Below are 18,640 nucleotides of genomic sequence, written 5' to 3'. Positions count from 1 at the left end.
GCTATGATTACACTGTGGAACACATTATCAATAAGGGCTGCTCACATCCAAGCTCTTAAATAATCTGAACAAGCTCAAGCATTTTTTTATGGCTAACAGTATTAGTTAAAGTAGATTTGGATAACTTGATTTTTTGCAAGACAGTAAAGTCAGTAAGTCAAGATTTACACCAACCCCTAACAACTGGGAGTGGACAGAGCCCTGATGTTGGGGACAAGTAATTTTCCAGGTGGGCTGTTGGTATTTGCTTTCTCCCCTGAGAGTACCAGCCACTCTTCCCAATGAATGCCAAGAACAAAACCTGTCTCTCTTAATGCTGCCCAGTGTCAGGTATTACTTCAAGGAGTCCCCTCAGAAGAGCAGGAGGGCCTGCTGACTTGTATCTTTATGCTGTCAGAATTGACATTATTTACTACTTTAACAATCACACCCTCCTAACCTTTTGAAATACAGTCTTTTGGTGTGCATAGAACAAAGAAAATGACCAGGCAAAATAATTTCTCAAAAGCAATACTGTAAAGCTGCAGTAGGCAAGATTCAGTCTGATTGCAGCCATGCCCTAAATTTATAGTTTCAGATTTGATAATTAAAATTCTGTCTTGTGCAAATATTTCTACCCTTGTATTACTAAGTTTTCATACATTTGGAGGGCAACAGAGGTGGATCTACTTAAGAGGTGTGGGATGCCACACAGGGAAGTCCTCTGAAACTTCCTGAGAAGTGCATGGGAGCACTTCTGCAGCAATGCTATTTGGCCTAACTAGTTCAACTGGATAGTGGAAAATCACATTTAACGCCTAAGAAAAAACATGCACAGACTGATAGATGTAACATTACCAGTATGCAAAAATTAAAATGAAACAAATTAAGAACTCCAAACATTAAATTCAGATTGTTTATTGTAAACAGAATAACTCTAGCACTCTGTCATACTGGCTGTGTCACATGCACCCAAATTCCACATCACCTGCTTAAAATAGCACTTGCAAAAATTACAGTTATGTAATAATAATTTATGGTTTCTTACATAAACTAATTAACAAGCACTAAAATTGAATTACAGTGTATTCTAGGTAGTTCTTTATTGCTTGTAGACACTGCAGCTTTGGATCCATTAAAATGAACCCATTAGTATGCCTGAGTTTATCAAAATTTACTGCTATATCAAACTCAGAAACTGTAAAATGCTGGAGAACACTTAAAAGCAATTAAGAGTTGTTGGAAAACTACATGGGTTTCCACATCCAGTCACAGAACTTTGAAGGTATTAATTTTTTCCTCTGGAAAACATGATTTGTGAGCTTGTGTTAGATACACTGCTATTCCAATTTATTTATATCATCTGTTAAGAGTTGATAGTAATTCCATGAATCTATATATATATTTATTTTTACACACAATAGGAGCCATTTAATTGTATTCACCATAAGAGTGGTATGTTTAAATACTAAATCCCAAAATATATATTTTTATAATATGCTGTCAAAACTTTTAATATATATAATACAAATACTTTTACTAAAGGAAAACTATAAACAAAAGTGAAATGCAAGAGGGCAAAAAACCTCATGTAAAGGATCTATGAAAAATGTAAGCAGAGACATCTTGACTGGTTTTGTTTAGACTGTTTTTTCATCAGGCTAAAAAAGGATGCTAGTGGCCTTCCTTGGCAACAGGTTACATCACAAACTCTCATAAAATTTATTAAAAAGATACTGAAATATGTGCTGTTAACCTTTAAAACAACTTTTAAATTCACCATATTTATTCATTTAGAAGAGACACTCAAACTCAACTTAAGGTCCTTGCCCTGTAAAACATTCATTTAATTTGGCCTCAGACACAGTGTAAGAACCAACATTGAATCAATCACAGAACAGCCCTATTGACTCTAGCAGGATTCTGATGTTTGACACACATGCCTGTCATATCAGGGCATTACTTCCAGGCTCTTCTAGTAAGAAGCAAATTCTCACTAACACCTCTGATGAGCAGATTTTATATCTTCAGTGCTTTACATACTCTCTTCTCTCTGAGTAAGTGCCATCTCTTTTATGTATTACAGAGGCAGAAGAACTGAATGTTGCTACCTTGCCTTTTCCTATTTGGGTGCTGTCCCAAGCACAAGACCACTCTGGAGAAGTCAGTAAAGTTGGTGAGGACAGGACACCTCATCTTGTTTTATCATTTTGCTACATTATGGAAAAAAAATATATATCTATCTATATATGTATATATATATATATATTAACATTATTTCAGCATAGTTCTTGATCCTTCTGAGTTCTGCACAGCCTTTTTCCCACAAGTAGGAGCAAACCCTTTGTGATGTAACCTGAAGCACAGGCTGTGCTCTAGCACTGCAACCCCAGCACTGCACTGTCCCAAACACCTTCCTGAAGGACAAGAAGGACCCATACACATATCAAAATAATGATATATCTGACTCCTTAGAGAGCCCCTATTTGACCTGTTCTTGAGTAAAGAACTAGTGTGTGTTTAAAGTTATTTGCACTAATGAGTGCTTGGCTGGACTGAGACCAAACATAACAGGTGAGGCAGAACAGACTGAGTTCTCCACCAGCACATATACAACTGAAAACAAAAATGACACCAAATAAAGTATTTGATATACCAACTGGACAGGTCACAGTAATGCTGTAAAACTGAACAGGATGTTGACAGTATCAAGAGACTGGGACAACAATTCTGGTAACAAATACAAGATGCACTAATAAAGTGTTTCCAGCATTTTACTAGTTTTAATATAAAATGTCCCCAAATTTATATAGAAAGATTAAAATCATACCCTTATCTTCAATTATTCTCATTAAGACAATTCTCTCACCTATTACTGTGTTGTCAAATTTCCTTTTTTTCAGCCCCACTGGTCTTCATAAAACTCAAATAGAAAATATGTTGGTTGCATTAAGGATCAATTAAAAAAGTATCATTCAACATGTCACTTCAAAAAAATGTGAAAGTCTCTATTTTTAAGAAAAATTGTTGACCCCATCCCAAAAAGGACTTACTTATCTCACCCCCTCCAACTCCCAATAAGATAATTATTGGGATACTAATGGTGTTTTTCAGGAGTAGCAAGCACATTTCAAGCAACTTTGTTTGCTCTGGAGAGTTATTTCATCAAAATGAAAATCTGAAGGGATATGTTATTTTAAAAATATACTGCATCTACAAGTTTTTATTATTATTATTATTATTGTTTCAGTTGATTTTGGTTTTTAACAGGTTGTCTGTAATATAAATGACACATGACCACAACTGATTTTTATATACCCTCTATCCCTAACACACAGCTAACGTCAAATGAACCAAGAAGGAATTTGGGACTTTCATAATGAACAGAACCATTTATCCCAATGATCTTTAATAATTTTGTTCATCACGAAGTCCCCTGACACCATGTCAGTACTGATCATTTGCATTTCTTCATCCATTGGAGCTCTTCACAGTTTTGCAGCCATGAAATTGATATGTGGTTTCACCAGTGGGAAGAGCGGCAGACTGCGCTTGAATTCTGTCATATTTTCAATCACACTTGGCTGCAAAGAAGCGCATGCAAGAAAAAGTCTGCTCAGTATTTTCAGTCAGAAAAGTGACAAATTTCTTGCTTTTCATTTTAACTGTTGCTTCAGCTACAAATAAATCTACCTTTCTTGCTCTTTTCTGCATTAGTGATTCATACTTCATTATCACAAGAACCTCCAAAATACAATGTTATTTCTTATGAAACAACCGCTTTCACATTTGCATAATTCCATATTTACATAATTCCAAAGAGCTGTAATGCAGTAACTGCATTGCTAATAACGTCAGAATCTCCAATAAATGCAGAGCTGATCTCTTCATTTTCATTCTACTTCTGAGCACTCCACCTGTCCTTTGAACATCAGAGTAAGATCATAACCACAATAGCTATTCTATACACTATTATTTTTAGATGTAGTAACAAAGTAAGCTTCTAATATTTCAGTCACAATGACTAATATATCCCCATACTATTCATACAGAAATTTCTACCTACAGCAATTATTTCATCTGCAAGGTCTAACGAAGAACACAGACCTACCACACTCTGAAAAGTTAATCACCTGTTGAGACAAACATTGTCATCCTTCAAGAAAATTCACTGAAGGTCCAGTAAAGACCCAGTGCTGTCCTATCTAACCACAGAGAAATCTGTAATACTGGTATGAACAGAATTTGCCAAATTGTTTTCTCAACAATTAAACCCATTCACAGGAATGTCATTAATATTTTAGGCTTTAAGACAATGACCAAGTAGTTGGTTTTGTTGTTGCTTTGGGATTGGTGGGTTGTTTGGGTTTTTTTAAACAAAGATGATAAATTTGTTGATGCATATTCATCTCTATTGACACCTGATTTATCTGATCATATACTCTCAGTATTTTTAGATAAAAATAATCTGTATTTACTCCACAATGCAGATATCCAGTGCAGTTTCTTACTACTATTAGCTTTCATTTCAGAGGACTAAAAAGAACAGAGGTAAATGGACAAATGGATAAAAAGAAAAATCAGGAAAATCCCCATTGTTACTGAGGGCAAAAATACATGCAGAAAAGAGCTAAAACATCAGCCCCATGACAGCAAGAATTTCCAGAGGCCTGTTTCTCCCCTTTAAACTTGCATTTAATGATACAAAACCTCTAGATTAAGAAGGGAGCCTAGGATTTTTTGTGTGTGTCTTTTTACCTGTGGTAGTGGTGGTGCTGGTGCCAGGTTCACGTCATTTTGGCATGGAAATTCTCCAACAACAGGGCCTATGTAACATCAGCAAAATTAATTTGGGACTATAATTTAATGACTATGTTTTACATAACTGATTAAATGTTTTCTGAGACAGGTTATCTAAATAAAGCACCTTTATTTAAGTATTTAGAATTTTAAATTTTAAAGTATCACTAAATAAGGTATTATAAACATTTTGCCTTTATATTCTATGTCTGCCTTTAGAAATACAGATATTAATCCATTATTTTATCTGAAAACATGAGCTGAGGCAGTGGCTTTTATTCATTTTACTTACACATAAAGAGAACATAGAAATAAAAACTGCTAATCAGTTGATCAATCAATCAATACTTAAAACTGCTTCTTAGTACAAATTATGAGATCAATAGCAAATGCCAGTGCTACATTAAAGAGCAGTGTAAAAACAGCACATCATTTGATAAGGACAAGAAGTGTAGTTTCTCCAGGTACCAAAGATCAGTACAGCAACCCCAAGTATTCCCTGCCTATCACCATGCATGTCCTACTCCAATTGCCCCAAGACTTATTTTTGCACTTCTAATCTCTTTTATTCTTCATGGCATAAAAGACACCAAATGCCAGATTAAAAGGTTTAGGAATGGGGAGTTGTTTTGGGACTTGTTATAATTTCTGTAAGTAACCACTTGTTAGGTTGTCTTGTAGGCTCACCCTTGTCTCAGGAAGATACCATTGCAAGCAAACAATAACCATGCTGGAAATACAGCTACCTCATTATAAGAAGCCTTCTCTAGATAAAGAAAAGTTTTAGTATTTCTATTTAGCAATTAGCAGTCATGAAAACTAGAAAGGTGCTTTGAAGCAAGCCTTCCTAACTCAGCTGCAAAGCTACAATTTCTATACTACCATAAAAACCAACCCTTCTAAGGCAGAATGGAGTTTCATGACACGCATACAGTATCTGCTTTTCTTTGTACTACAGAGAAGCCTTTCATATTTTTGACTTTGCAAACAAATGCATGCTGGAATTCAAGTCCAGTATAAAATGGTGAAAGATTTGCAAACAAAACCTTAGAAGTTTTCCCTCTCAATTTATTCATATTAACCAGAAACACTTCTAGCCTTTTCCTTCCTAAATTATAAAATGGAACAACCCCGTTCAGAATGTACAACTGACCTATATCACTTCAAAATAAAACCTAAATAAAAGTTGGCCTTCTTAAGTTTAAATAAAATGTTTTACATTCCCAGAGGTTTTGGGCTTTGTTTGTTTTCCTCTTCGAGGGTGCTTGAATGCTACTGTGGACATTCATTGGTTGTCTGGCAAAAAAATACAGTGGATTTGATAACTTGAAATTCTAATTATGGGTTGTTTGGGGGATTTTTCCCCTGTAGGACTATTACAAAGTTTAATGTTTGTTGTAAAATATCATGTCTGTTTTCAACAAGGTATTTTAAAATCTACTGTTTTATTACCAAAAAACTCCAGAATACTGATAAGCTGAAAAACTTGTCTAAAAATAAATCAACAAAAAATCTGAAGCACCCATGTGAAGTAAACCTCAAAAAAGTCCAACTGTTTTTCCTCTGAAAGGTATATCTTCTCCAAAGTTGAGTTTTTCTTACAGTGGATTTGTATAATATAGCATCTGTAACTATGACTTACTGGAACAGGAATTGATTAAATATTATATTCAGCACAATACTTACAGGAATCCATTTCCCTTGCAAGGACATGTACTGATACCTTGTGTCTTCTGGGAGCATCTATTGCCAACAGCACCTACAGTAAAAAAATAACAAGACTTTCAGGTGTAGGAAGTATCCCTTAGACATTATAAAATAGTAAAAAGAATGAGAGCACTTGAATTTTAATTTAAGCCTTAAAATGAGAGATGAATTTTGGGATGTGCCTTCAAATACTATTTAATATCATCTATACAGTACTCCTGAATTATTTTACAATCAAGTTAAGCAATTCATGTACTGCTTGGAACTCAGAAAAACTGTAAGTAACAGAAATTCAGCCATTAACTATCAATAGTATCAGGAATGCAACCTAAAATCTCTGCAGAAGTTTCAATCCCTAGTAGCCTTCTGGAAGCACATCACCCCAAACACAATCATTAAATTCAGCTGGACTAGCTCACCAATACAGCCTGTTATTTCTGCTCTGGAATGCTGGATAATCATGTATTGAGCACTGGTGTAAGTAAAATAGTATAGATTCCTACAAACCCAGAATATGCACACTTGTTCAAGTTATCTTTTATTAAGCAAAAGGTACTGAAATTTCATTTACTAACATTGCATTTGCTGCATAACTTTACATATGCTATTGTACTATTAAAAAAATTTAAAGTAAACAACCCTCTCTGGCCAAGAGAGGAAAAAAGCAGACACACATACATGCCCATGCTTCTTCATGGGCAGAAATTTTTCCATGCAATAATAAATTCTGAAGACATTGAGCTTATCTTATATTCCAAAGAGCTCCCTGAGCTACCAGCTGTTCCATAAGTAATAAAACTCCATGAACACTTTGCAATATTGTGAAATACCATCGTCTATTACACATTACAAAGCACAAAGAATGATGCCCAATAATTTTTTAATACTGGTGGGGGGTGACCGGGACAGGACAGGGACACATTTCAATCACTTACATTGGATATACTGGATATCCATCTAAGCTAAAATGTACAATTACTGCATCATTATGCTGTTCCTTTGCTCTGCCTAACCATTAGAGGAAGAAAAACCCTAGTGATTTACAGTGAACAAAGCTTTAAAAATATCTGTTTCATTCACAATACATGCCCATAAAATAAGCTGAATCACTGACTGGTTGGAGAAAAAGATAAAAGAACAAATGTGTGATTTTGGCCAGGCTTGGTCACAGAGCTGCATATTTTATATCCATAAAAAAAAAAAAGATAAATGAAACAAAAAGAATAAGAGTCAGCAAGGGAAAAAAACACAACAAAATCCTATAATTCTGTGCAATTTTTACAGTTGCTATTACACTAAGTAATATTCAGGAAATAAAAGATAGCTGCATCCATTTCATCATCTACCTAAAACAGGTGTCAGTATCCCCTTCAGAGCATGCACAAATAAGATTCCATTGCAGCCCCATCTTATTCTAAGTAACATTTTAGCTGTGTGACTAACTTACCTTGTAGAACTGTATAATGTCATCCTTGGTCAGGGTCTTTAGATAAGCCACTTCAATGTTATCTGCTCAACAACAGTACAAATTAGAGTAAGCCTTCAGATCACAGCAGGTTATTAGCATACTGCTTTTACAAGGTATACTTCTTTCAAATTCAGATGCTGTATTTGACTGCAAATGAAAAGCTTTTCATTGTTATCTTTCAAGTTAATACTTGCTTCACTAAAAATGTCAGTAGAACCTTGGCAGAAAATTATACTTCAGTAAGTCTATTTGATTGGACTTACTAAAAAAATGCACATTTGAAGAATACTGATTGCACTGTGGGACATTCAGGAGCTAAAATAGATATGCCTAGTGTTGTGTATTATCTTCAAATCAGTTACACATTTCTAATGCAGACTGGTCATAGATGGCTTTTATTCACAGGTAGGAAACAGGATGGTAGGACACACTTCTACAGAAATGTCAAGGAATGGTTCCTACATGCCCCTTAAGAAGCAGTCACATCTTTAAGATGTGTGGGGACAATGTATGTCAGTTGCTACATTCCTTCATATTAATTAATCTGTCATGGACTAATCACCTAATATCCTTGCTTCTTAAGCAGAAAGGTTTCTTGTAGGCGTGCTTGCTTTTCTTAAGATTAGCAAGAAGATCAAGGGAGAAACACGTGCAGGAGAACAAGCCTGCAATGCAGGCTGTAATTAATATGAAATTCTATATGGAGAAAACAAAAAAAAAAAATCAACAATACCTAGTTTGGAAAACTAGGTAAGATTTGGGACAAAACAGTAAAAGTAGTAATATTAAAAATGTACAAACAAATATATCCTTCCACTTCTTGAAGCTGGAATACGAATTCCTGATTTTGACAATTCTAGTAATATTAAAATCATTAATGATATAAAATTCCTAGTGAGCAGAGGGGAATTAAAGATAGAAAAGTCATGGGAAATAGTAAGTGGGATTTAGACATTAAAAAAATGGCTACACTCAGCAGTAAGAAATTTCAGAGAGATAATATTGATCCAATTATGGTATAAACATATATACTTAAGGCAGAGAAAAATCAGACTATTTCATCAGGCACACAGAAAAAAGCACTTGAAGTGGTAAGTTTCCATGCCACTTCTTCTGCTCAGGCATGAAACATGTCAGTCTCTAGACCAAGCTGGATGACAAGTCAAAACTCTTCATTACTAAACAGCTCAGTGAGTCATTGTGAAGCAAAAAGACTGTATTTGCAATAATGGAAAGCTAATACACATAATGCAGAAGAGAAGTCACAGAATACAGAATGAGTTTTATGCAGGAAGCATATTATGCATGAAGACAAAAAATTACAGCTGATCTGTACCTAAACCGATTTTTTAAAAATATTAGAAACTGTATAACTAATGTGTTTAACTGCATTAGTAATGTATCTCAGTATTTTAAAAAACTAAATAAATTTTAAAAGTATTTAAAAAAATATAATTTAAATATTATGTAGGACCACACAGTAAATAATTGTAAGCCGATTTTCAATAACAACACTAGAAGCTGGATCTCATTTGTTCTCCTACAAATCTATAACCTTCAAAGCATCATAGTTAAAAAAAACCCCAAAAAATTACTGTTTCCTCAAATCCACTCTAGGCTGAGACAACTTGCACGTTAGTTAAGATACCTGCTGTTGTCTGAGCCAGGACTCCATCAAAATAACTGCACAAAGCAAAGAGAAATAGGGTTCATATGAATGTGTGTACTGGAAGGAATGTCAGTGTGTATCTGACTGCATCTTAGGGAAATAGACAGTAAATTATGTATAGGCTATATAGAAGTTTAAATTGTTCCCAAATGAATATGACACTCAACAGTCACAAATGCAGCCAAACTAGAGCATTCAGTTTTAAAGGAATTACCATTTGTCTTACCTCTGTCAAAGTTATACTGCTGGGAAATGATTTCTCCCCAGTATTTAGCACATTCTGCAGACAGCTTCTTTGGTTTGTCTAGACGACGAATTGCTAAAGCTTGGATGTGTTTTTGGAAGGCCTCTTCTGTCATGTCTTCTATGCATTTCTCCATAGTTTTTAAGAATGCTTCAACTCTACTCTCTAAATAGTGTGGTGGCTTTTCAGATTGGATAATAAATCGCAGTCCTTGGATGCCATTTGCCCGACGTGGGCCACTGAACACAATGTAACCTTGGCAAAACAACAACAGCCACAAATTAAAAGTAGTTCTTTGTCACACTGAATGTGTGACAAACATTTGGCATGTTTGGCAAGAATGCAGTGCTATGCTAACTTAATTCTGTATTATAAATAAAATAATGAGGGTTTTCAAAACATGCAAGGTCAATATTAGTTTGGGGGGGGACAAGGAGGAGATGACACAGACTAAGAAAAAACAAGAGCAATTCTGTCATCACGATCAGGTTACCAAAAATGAAGCTGTACTCCAGTGCTTCATTAGACTCAACTTAGAAACTTATTATCTTTTCATAAGGTCTAATCTGAATTCTCTTTGCTGCAATGTAAGACTACTTCCCATTTTATCACTTAGATAAAAAATCATTATTCCCTTCCTTTTAGTTGCATTATTTTATAATCTGAACAACTAATCTTTTCTTCAGTCTTCCTCCATCCTCTTAATAACAAATCTATCATATTTCAGTCTTTTAAATGTTATTTTACAGTTTTCTTACAGTTTCCTGATGCTCATATCAAAACTGCTTACGGTTTTATTTCAGAGTTTTTATCTGAGCAATTTAGAAGTATTACTGTGAGTGCATCTTGAATGCTTCCATTTACACATCCCAGAATTTTACACAGCAGCATGACACTGCTGATTTATATGCTACTTCTGATCCACTGTACCCTGCAGAGTTTTCTATAAAATTGCTACCTAGCCAGTTGCTTCCTGGCTTGTATCTGTGCCATTGGTTGTTCCTGCCAAACTGTTCCTAACAAACTGCATTTTATCTTCATTCAAGTCATGTTTCCAAAATGTCAAACTAATTTTAAATTCTAACTCTATCTTCCTACACACTTGCAGCCTCTCCCAAATTAGTATTAGCTGAAGATTCAGTGAGTATCCTCACTCTTCTACCACCCAGAATTTTGATGAATATACCATGGAATACTGGATCACAGCAGAGCTCTGCAGAACACCCTTATGCAAATGAACTATTCTCTATTCTCCAGTCATGACCTTCAAAAATCCCAAGTCCAAATATGTAGGTCTTCCACCTAGGTACTTCAGGAACAGCCTCTCAGTTACCTTCTATGAATTTAGAACTAGCTTGAAAATTTATTACATATTTTCCTGGAATTAGAATTAAACTGAACTGATCTATATTTTCCCTGCTTTTTATCTTTACTTTTTTTTTTTTTTTAAGGAAACATGTAGCATTTAGCTGTATTTATCTTTCCAATACCCTATCATCCACATACTTTCCATTATAAGATTTCTAATTCCAGGACTTCCTAATTTCATTCTTTAGAATAAAATGCAGAGCTCATCACACTTAAAACTTGTTAAAAGCTTCTAATTTATTCTGATTTATCTGTTATTTTCCTGTTCAAAAGTAAGAATGAACTTTGATGACCACTGGTTTTTTTGAAAGTCATCTGGCCACAGTTGACATTTTAAGTGAAAACTAACTAAGACATCCTGAATTTTCTGATGATTTGAACATTCTGATTTTAATGATTTGAGTACTTTGATTTTTTTCCATCATTGCGAACTTTTCTCCTCCACCTTCTCATACTGCTTTACCATTTACTGAAAGAATTCTTGTTACTACTTCTACTGTTTAACAAACTTCTAATTTTTTAACTTCTTTTTCCCTAAGCTTTCTCAGAAATCTTACTAACAATTCCATTAAGTTTATTGGATTTTGATGGTATTTCTATTGTCTCTTCTCCTAAGTCTCGTGAGCTCTGTTATTTGGCAATTATGAAGTACTGGACTAAACCAGGTCTTCCTCAGTTCCCCCCTCTCTCTTTAGCTGTTACTTCTAGTTTCTATACAAAATCTATACAATTTCAAAAACCTGTTAAATAACTTTTGTTCTATCCTATTTTCAGTAGGTATATAGATAGCTGAAATTCCTCTGATGAATATTGTATGGCTGCTTCTGCTATATGTTCATGAAAAGCCTAATCTTGCCTGACATCCCTGGCAGTCATCACACTGAAATATTTGTCTGCTTCTCACCTTTGGAAAACCTGTACTCCTCCTCACCAATATTTCAATTGTGTGAGCTGTCACACAAAGTCTCTGTCTCTCCTTCTTACTCTGGAATAACCTCACCAGTTCTCAGCCTCACTGGTTCAGATAGCAACTGTTTGTACTTATTGGTGAACAGCTATAGTCTTAAAAAGCCTGAAATGTATTTAGGTTTTCACCAACATGGTAGCTTACCATTACCCACACAGCAGTATTTCGATTATAATTTAATTTCAATTGTAATTTAACAGTTGGACTCAGTGATCTTAGGGGTCCCTTCCAATCTAAATGATTCTGTGATTCTATGAATCATGAAGTGCACCTAGAAGTAGGATCATAAGCAGTAAACATTAAACTACTACTGATTCTTTAAGATCTAGAAATTCAGAGAACTGATCCAATCTCCTTTTGGTAAATTGTAATAATGTTTCTGTACAGTGATCGCACTTTTTTGAGTTGGAGTTGATTTCAGATATTTCAGACATCTTAAAAATCATGCCTGCTTGTTTTTATTTTAGACTCTGTGCACAGTAAAATTTCTTTGAGTCATCAGCAGTTAAGATGATTTACATTTACCAAGTGCCCTTTAAATGGCATTCACCAAGCAGGGAGAGAACACCCCCTGAGGTCTGGTGAGAGCGCGTGACTGTGACAGCTCGCGTGTGACAGACACAGCCTCCCCTGAGAACTCACCTAACTGCTCCTGGGTGCGCAGCGTGTTGAAGCACGGCTCCGAGATTATCTGGCAAAAGAGCTCCAAAAACATATTCTCAGAAGTGCTCTGCATGTCTGTCTGGTAATATATTTCAATGCCACAGTTGTTATGAACTTCATTTCTCTGTTGATATACAAACCAACCTCCTAAAAGACAAAATTAAAACATTCAAGTCTATGAAAGTGCACATTCTTACTGTCCAAAATTAAAAAGATAATCGTCTAAGGTTTGTGGAATGGAATTATTATAAGTGGTTTAGGACTGTTAAAGCAGAATTTCCACTAAGAGCATACTTTTCATGAGACAAGAGAAGAATTTATTATTTTGCTATCAAAATGTCGCCGCTTGGAAATCTCGGCAAGTAAATTGGAACTGGCTGCTTCTCTACAAACAAATATTTTTGGAACTGCAGTGAAATTCTGCATTACCTCTACTGTGGAAACAGCTTATAAAGACAATCTGCCAAAAATTATTATGAACATTAAAAATAATTCAGCATTTAATACCAACAACTTCTTTTGTATCTGGTAACTTGCATGGATGATAAACTATGGGTAATTTATCTTGTCTGTATAGCTACATATGTCACCACTCCCAGCAATACCTTGAACCTCCTTTCATATAAAAAACACTACAAGACCTAAAGAATTTGTGCAAGGAAAAAAATTATTTGTGTAAGAGCTTTTTGTTTTTCCAAAGAGTCATTAAGTGCAATTCTTAATGGTCAATTAGCACTCAGAAAGGCTCAAAGAATGGTGTTTGCTCAAATGTATATACTAGGTGTAGCAGAATGGGACAGGACTCTTATTTCCATAAATTATAACAAGTGACTTGGAACTGAAGTGCAGAATTGAGTGATCACAGAAGAGCTCTGGGTTGGCAGTCACCTAAAGATCATCCAAGTCATCCCAAGAAATCCAATTTACATATACAAATGAAAATGAAATCAAATTAATTGTTAAATATCCTAGAAAGATCATGTATTAGTACATAATTTTATTACTAAAACCACATCCTAACTATATCTCTGAATTTTTAATTTAAAATAACTTGAAGTAAGTTTAACTTCAAAACACATTCCTAGCAGTAATATGCATTTTAAAATGTTGTTAGCAAGGAGAGTCTCAATTTAACATGTCCTAAATATCATAAATAAATCTTTAACTTACTGTCAGGAAGCTGCACTTCTCTGTACCTAACTAGCTGACTGGGAAGGAGTGGTTTTGTATGAGCATGCTCAATGAGAGTGTCCTCAACCATCTGCATAATTCCTAATGCAGCCTGGAAAACATAAGAGGATTTTTAATGATCATTAGTTATTCTGTATTTAAAAGCAGGATAAGACTTTTCAATTATGGTACTGTTGAGAGAAAAGAAAAAAATTAGGATAATAGAAAGTAGGAATATTGTAATTCAATACAAATACAGTAGAAGTAGATGAGAAAATGTGGTAGTGTGAGGGGCAAGAGCTTTTTGTGTCTTCTATGTGTTTAAATTGTCTACATGTTTAACTACTACTACTTCTTGCCAGTGCTTCTGAAATGAAAGCTCAGTGGGCTTTTTTTTTTCCCCACTTTCCCTCCACCACTTGATGTGCTCATCTTTCAAACTGAGAATGAGATACCTCAAATTATGTTTGCAAAACAAATGGCATTTCAGTAGATGAAAATTTTAAGAAAACAAATGGTTATGGTCAAGGATGCATTTCATTGATGTGTTGGTGATGTTAAGACCCATTGCCCAAATACTTTCTTTTATTTGATGAATTACAGTAATAATTTAAAAAATACAAAGAGTGAAAAAAAAAAATCCAAAGTCATTACTTTTATTCAAGTATTTAACCTCAATAGCTTAATCTCTTAAGGGTTATGTGTTCTTGTAGCCTGCACAGGGGAAATTACAGGAACTTGCTACATAGCTTTGCTTGAAAGCTAAAATCTCTCACTCTGCATTGCCATAAACTTACAACTCAAGTGGTTTTATCAAAAAACAGCTCATGCTAGTAAACTATCCCAGAGGTGTTCTAACACAGAATACTGTAAACAAGCCTTATGATAAAAGAATGCAAAAACATACCAAAAAAAGTACTAAAATTTGTATTGGTACATATATTCAAATATTTCTTCAGATTTCATATGCCAATACAAACTGTTACTATTTTAATAGAGGACAAAACAAATGTTTTATGAGTTTTACTCCCCTGAGAGCTGACACTTGGCTTTTTATGGCCCACCATTCCTGTCAAACTACTTAATTTGGAAGGATACAGGATTGTTAAAACTTTGCTAGTTATTCTGAAGGTTTTCAATGAAAAAAGCAAGATCTGCAGCACATCATTCCTTCTGGAGCTTGATCACAGTAATGATAAGCAACACAGACTTTCAAATACTTAAATCCTAAGTTGCTTTTATTAAATTTCCAAGAGCAATATAGAAGCAGCACTTAGCCTAATAAAGTTAAAGTGGAAAAAAATACACCCTCATACTCCTATAAAGATAAAAAATGTACAAAGTTAAATTATGAAATCACATTTGGCAAAACTGCTTCAAGATCTGCAAAGATTAAACTAGTGCTTTTATGTTGCTTTTAAATGAAACATGTTTTACTAAGAAAGTATCAGACCAACCTGTTTTGTTATATTGCCATGGAGAAGAGCTTCGATGTGTAACCGTGACAACAGCTGTGCTATGAAGGCCTTGAGACGGGGAAGGGTGACATCTACAATAGATATTTGGATAGTTAAATCTCACAAATGCATTTTTAAACCATGAAGGACCTAAGCCTAAGTCATCATTAGATACAGTGCATTTGTCAGAGGAGGTGAAATTTAAAGAAGTGAATCTCTTCTTAAAAACTCACCATTGGAATGCTTCCAGAGCTAAATGGCAGCACTCATCATATAGCTTATTTCACTTAGAATTCACATGCTGTCTTGACCCAGATTCAAAAAAAGAAAAAAAAAAAAAAAAAGCTGCCTTTCCAATCATGCTGAACAAACATTCATTCTCCAGAGAAAACACTTGCAATCATTCAGGTTGTGCTCCAAGGAAAAGCCTTAGTTATTTACTAAACAAGCAGCATGCAGTTTATAATGCTCAAGAAAGACTCTGCATTTACCATCCAGATTAAAAAAAGAACATCAACTCAAATATAATGTTTGATAATAACTTTGGAACAAATGATACACAAGAAAAATATTTTGGCAATATATCCTAGAGGACACATGCACAACACATACACACATTCCTGTCCTCACAAAAAAGTTTTCATATATATAGTGCAAAATATAGTTTAACATATACAGTCAATGGTGTAAGAGGGAGGATGGCTGGATTGCATATTCATGGATATATGTTCTGAATCAAACCCCTCAAACAAATACAGAATCCAGGCATTCTTCTTGAAAAGAATGTCAGTGTACTCCAAGACAATATTACAAGACATTTTGCAAACTGTCCCAGGACAGTTTTACTGTTTGCAAATAGTAAAGTATAGGTAGGGAAAAGTTATTCAGCTATTACTACAAATTAGAATTTAGAATTAGAATTATTAGAATAATAGAATTACCACAGAATGGCTTTGGTGGAATGGGACCTTAAAGACCTTCCACTAGGCTGGCTGCTCAGAACCCCACTCCATCTGGACTTGAAAAATCATTTAAATCTCTTAATTCGAAATTTCTTCTTCCTTCAGATATACTGAGGTGCCTACTTTGTGTTAAGAGCCACAATGTTTTTTATTTCATTATCTACAGAAAATACATCTTTTTTCTTTATTAGCTACAGTTCTTTATTATCTACGGAAACATAAGCTAGGATTCCCTGATAATGGAAAAAATAAGTTTGGACATTGGGGAGTAGAAAGCAGACACACTCCAATGTGCCTGTAAGGTATCAACTAGAGCCAAAGGATTTTTCCAATGTTGGTTAAGTACCGGATTCATCATATCCAGGTTCATATACCCCTAAATTTAGTGAAGTTTTGCCTGAACTTTTACCTGTAAGTTTTGCCATTTGAGGCCTTTTCCATGAACTACTCTACTTTCTTGAAACTGGAGGGGAAGTGCAGCACAACCAGCATCAGCTCAGGCCTGTTACTTGAATAGTGAGCAGAGTTCAAAACAGGTACCTTCAATAATTAAGTAATTTAGAACAAATAATAATGAAGTGGCAGAACATTACCATCTAGAGCTTCTTTTAATTCATCTTTGGTCCAAGCAACTTCTGTCATCAGGAGTCGGAGATAATACATTGCATGCTGGTGAGGCTGTTCAGCCCTGAAGTTGTTAAGTGATCTCATGTACTAAACCAAAATAATCAGGCTCAAGTCAGAAATTTAGGAATAAAGTTCTAAACATATTAACATTGTATTGTCAGCTTTGTATCAAAAAGATACTATTCAGATACTGAAAACATTCTCTTGCTTGTTAGAACTCTTTTTAAAATTGTGTTATATGACCTTAGTAATAATGCAGGCTTCTAAGCCTTTGGATTAACCAGAAACCATTAAGATGGTTGAAATGTGCATAAATTCAAACTTGTCCATAAAATTAATGCCTAGAAATTAAATTACTATAGTTAAACAAGAATTCAGATCAAATTGCTCTAGCCAGCAACTGATCTAAATTGATCTAAATTGTATGATGACTGACTAGGGGTGGGGGAACACTGCTAACAGAAAATGTATTTTTCTCCCTGTTGCCTCCTTTGTCAGTTAGACAAAATCTAGAGCACCTGAAAAATTCTCTGCATGTTTTGCATTGATAAAGGAGATATGAGAGAAGAACCAGAGAGCTTCTGCAAAAAACTCCTTTCTAGTCCAGCTGCACATTTACAAAATAAGCAAAACCTCTTTCTTCTACCAGAGAAACTGGAAAGTGCAAACTAATAGTTTTGGCAAGCTGGAAGCATTTCCAGTGCAGGAAAAAAGTAACTCATTTCAGGGCACATAAGTGACCAACAGCGAGTCTCAGGCTGCTGAGGATGTTTCTGTCTGCTCCAAACAGAAGCCAGAAGTTGGTATCTCCCTTATCTCTTTGATAAGAGGACGTGGGGAGAGAACCGCAATCTCCCCAGCTGATGTAACTTCTAGAAATCAGCATGTACCAAACCAGGCAATTACCACTGCACCAAAGGATCATGGCCCAGGAGCCAAGACAAATCTGCTGAAATGTTGCAAACTTTTTCAACACTTTCTCTCCCCATTCATCTATTTTCCACTTATTTTATGGCTAGGTCCTACTGAAGCCTTTCCCAATTGCAAAACAGGATATAAAGTTAAGATTTTCCCCTCCATCCCCCTACTTAGATTTCTACTCCTACCAAAGCAAGCTGTGCTTCCTTGATACATCATAAGAAAGACTGACTAAAAAAAGATTCCAGAACCAGTTATTTTTAACCAAAGAATGTTACACACACAACTCCGAGGAACTCACAGCCACGAAAAAGAAAAAAGCATCTGAAGTCCCACTACTGCAGAATTTCACACTATTTTCATGGATACTCAGCCCTCAGATCTCCGATCAGGTCAATGCATTCAATTTTCAATTACTCCAAAATGTGAATTTCTCATGCAAGCTTACCGCTTCCTTGATAATTTCAAATCGCTTTTCATCGATCTCAAAAGTGGCCATTTTCTCAATGATCTTCTTGAGCAAGATATGTTGCTTGTCATTATAACCTTTTACAGAGAGCTATGGAAAAAGTGCATAAGTTGCTTTAAATGTGGAAGATAAAAGAATAAAACCATAACCAAGTCTTGTACAATTCAGTGAG

General features: G+C 35.0%; 1 protein-coding gene across 5 annotated transcripts in view; it reads right to left on the bottom strand.

The window, feature by feature from the left end:
• Positions 1–873: 873 nt before the first annotated feature.
• The window catches only part of IDE (insulin degrading enzyme), a 52,129-nt gene continuing 34,362 nt past the window's right edge, over positions 874–18,640 (bottom strand). For 3 of the 5 annotated variants that reach the window (XM_079312392.1, XM_079312390.1, XM_079312391.1), the window contains exons 16-25: positions 18,448–18,558; positions 17,048–17,168; positions 15,493–15,584; positions 14,036–14,147; positions 12,845–13,012; positions 9,850–10,122; positions 7,934–7,995; positions 6,466–6,538; positions 4,738–4,805; positions 874–3,563 (exon numbers count right to left, since the gene is read on the bottom strand). In XM_079312392.1, the coding sequence (XP_079168518.1) occupies positions 3,468–3,563; positions 4,738–4,805; positions 6,466–6,538; positions 7,934–7,995; positions 9,850–10,122; positions 12,845–13,012; positions 14,036–14,147; positions 15,493–15,584; positions 17,048–17,168; positions 18,448–18,558 (1,176 nt within the window). In that variant the 3' untranslated portion in view covers positions 874–3,467. The remainder of the gene's footprint in view (positions 3,564–4,737; positions 4,806–6,465; positions 6,539–7,933; positions 7,996–9,849; positions 10,123–12,844; positions 13,013–14,035; positions 14,148–15,492; positions 15,585–17,047; positions 17,169–18,447; positions 18,559–18,640) is intronic. The other 2 variants (XR_013775105.1, XR_013775106.1) reach the window with 1 other exon arrangement.

This window comes from Erithacus rubecula, assembly GCF_903797595.1.
Source record: "Erithacus rubecula genome assembly, chromosome: 9".
Taxonomy (NCBI): Eukaryota; Metazoa; Chordata; class Aves; order Passeriformes; family Muscicapidae; genus Erithacus; species Erithacus rubecula.
Note: the sequence above shows the minus strand (reverse complement) of the source record. Positions and strands in the feature narration are given on the sequence as shown.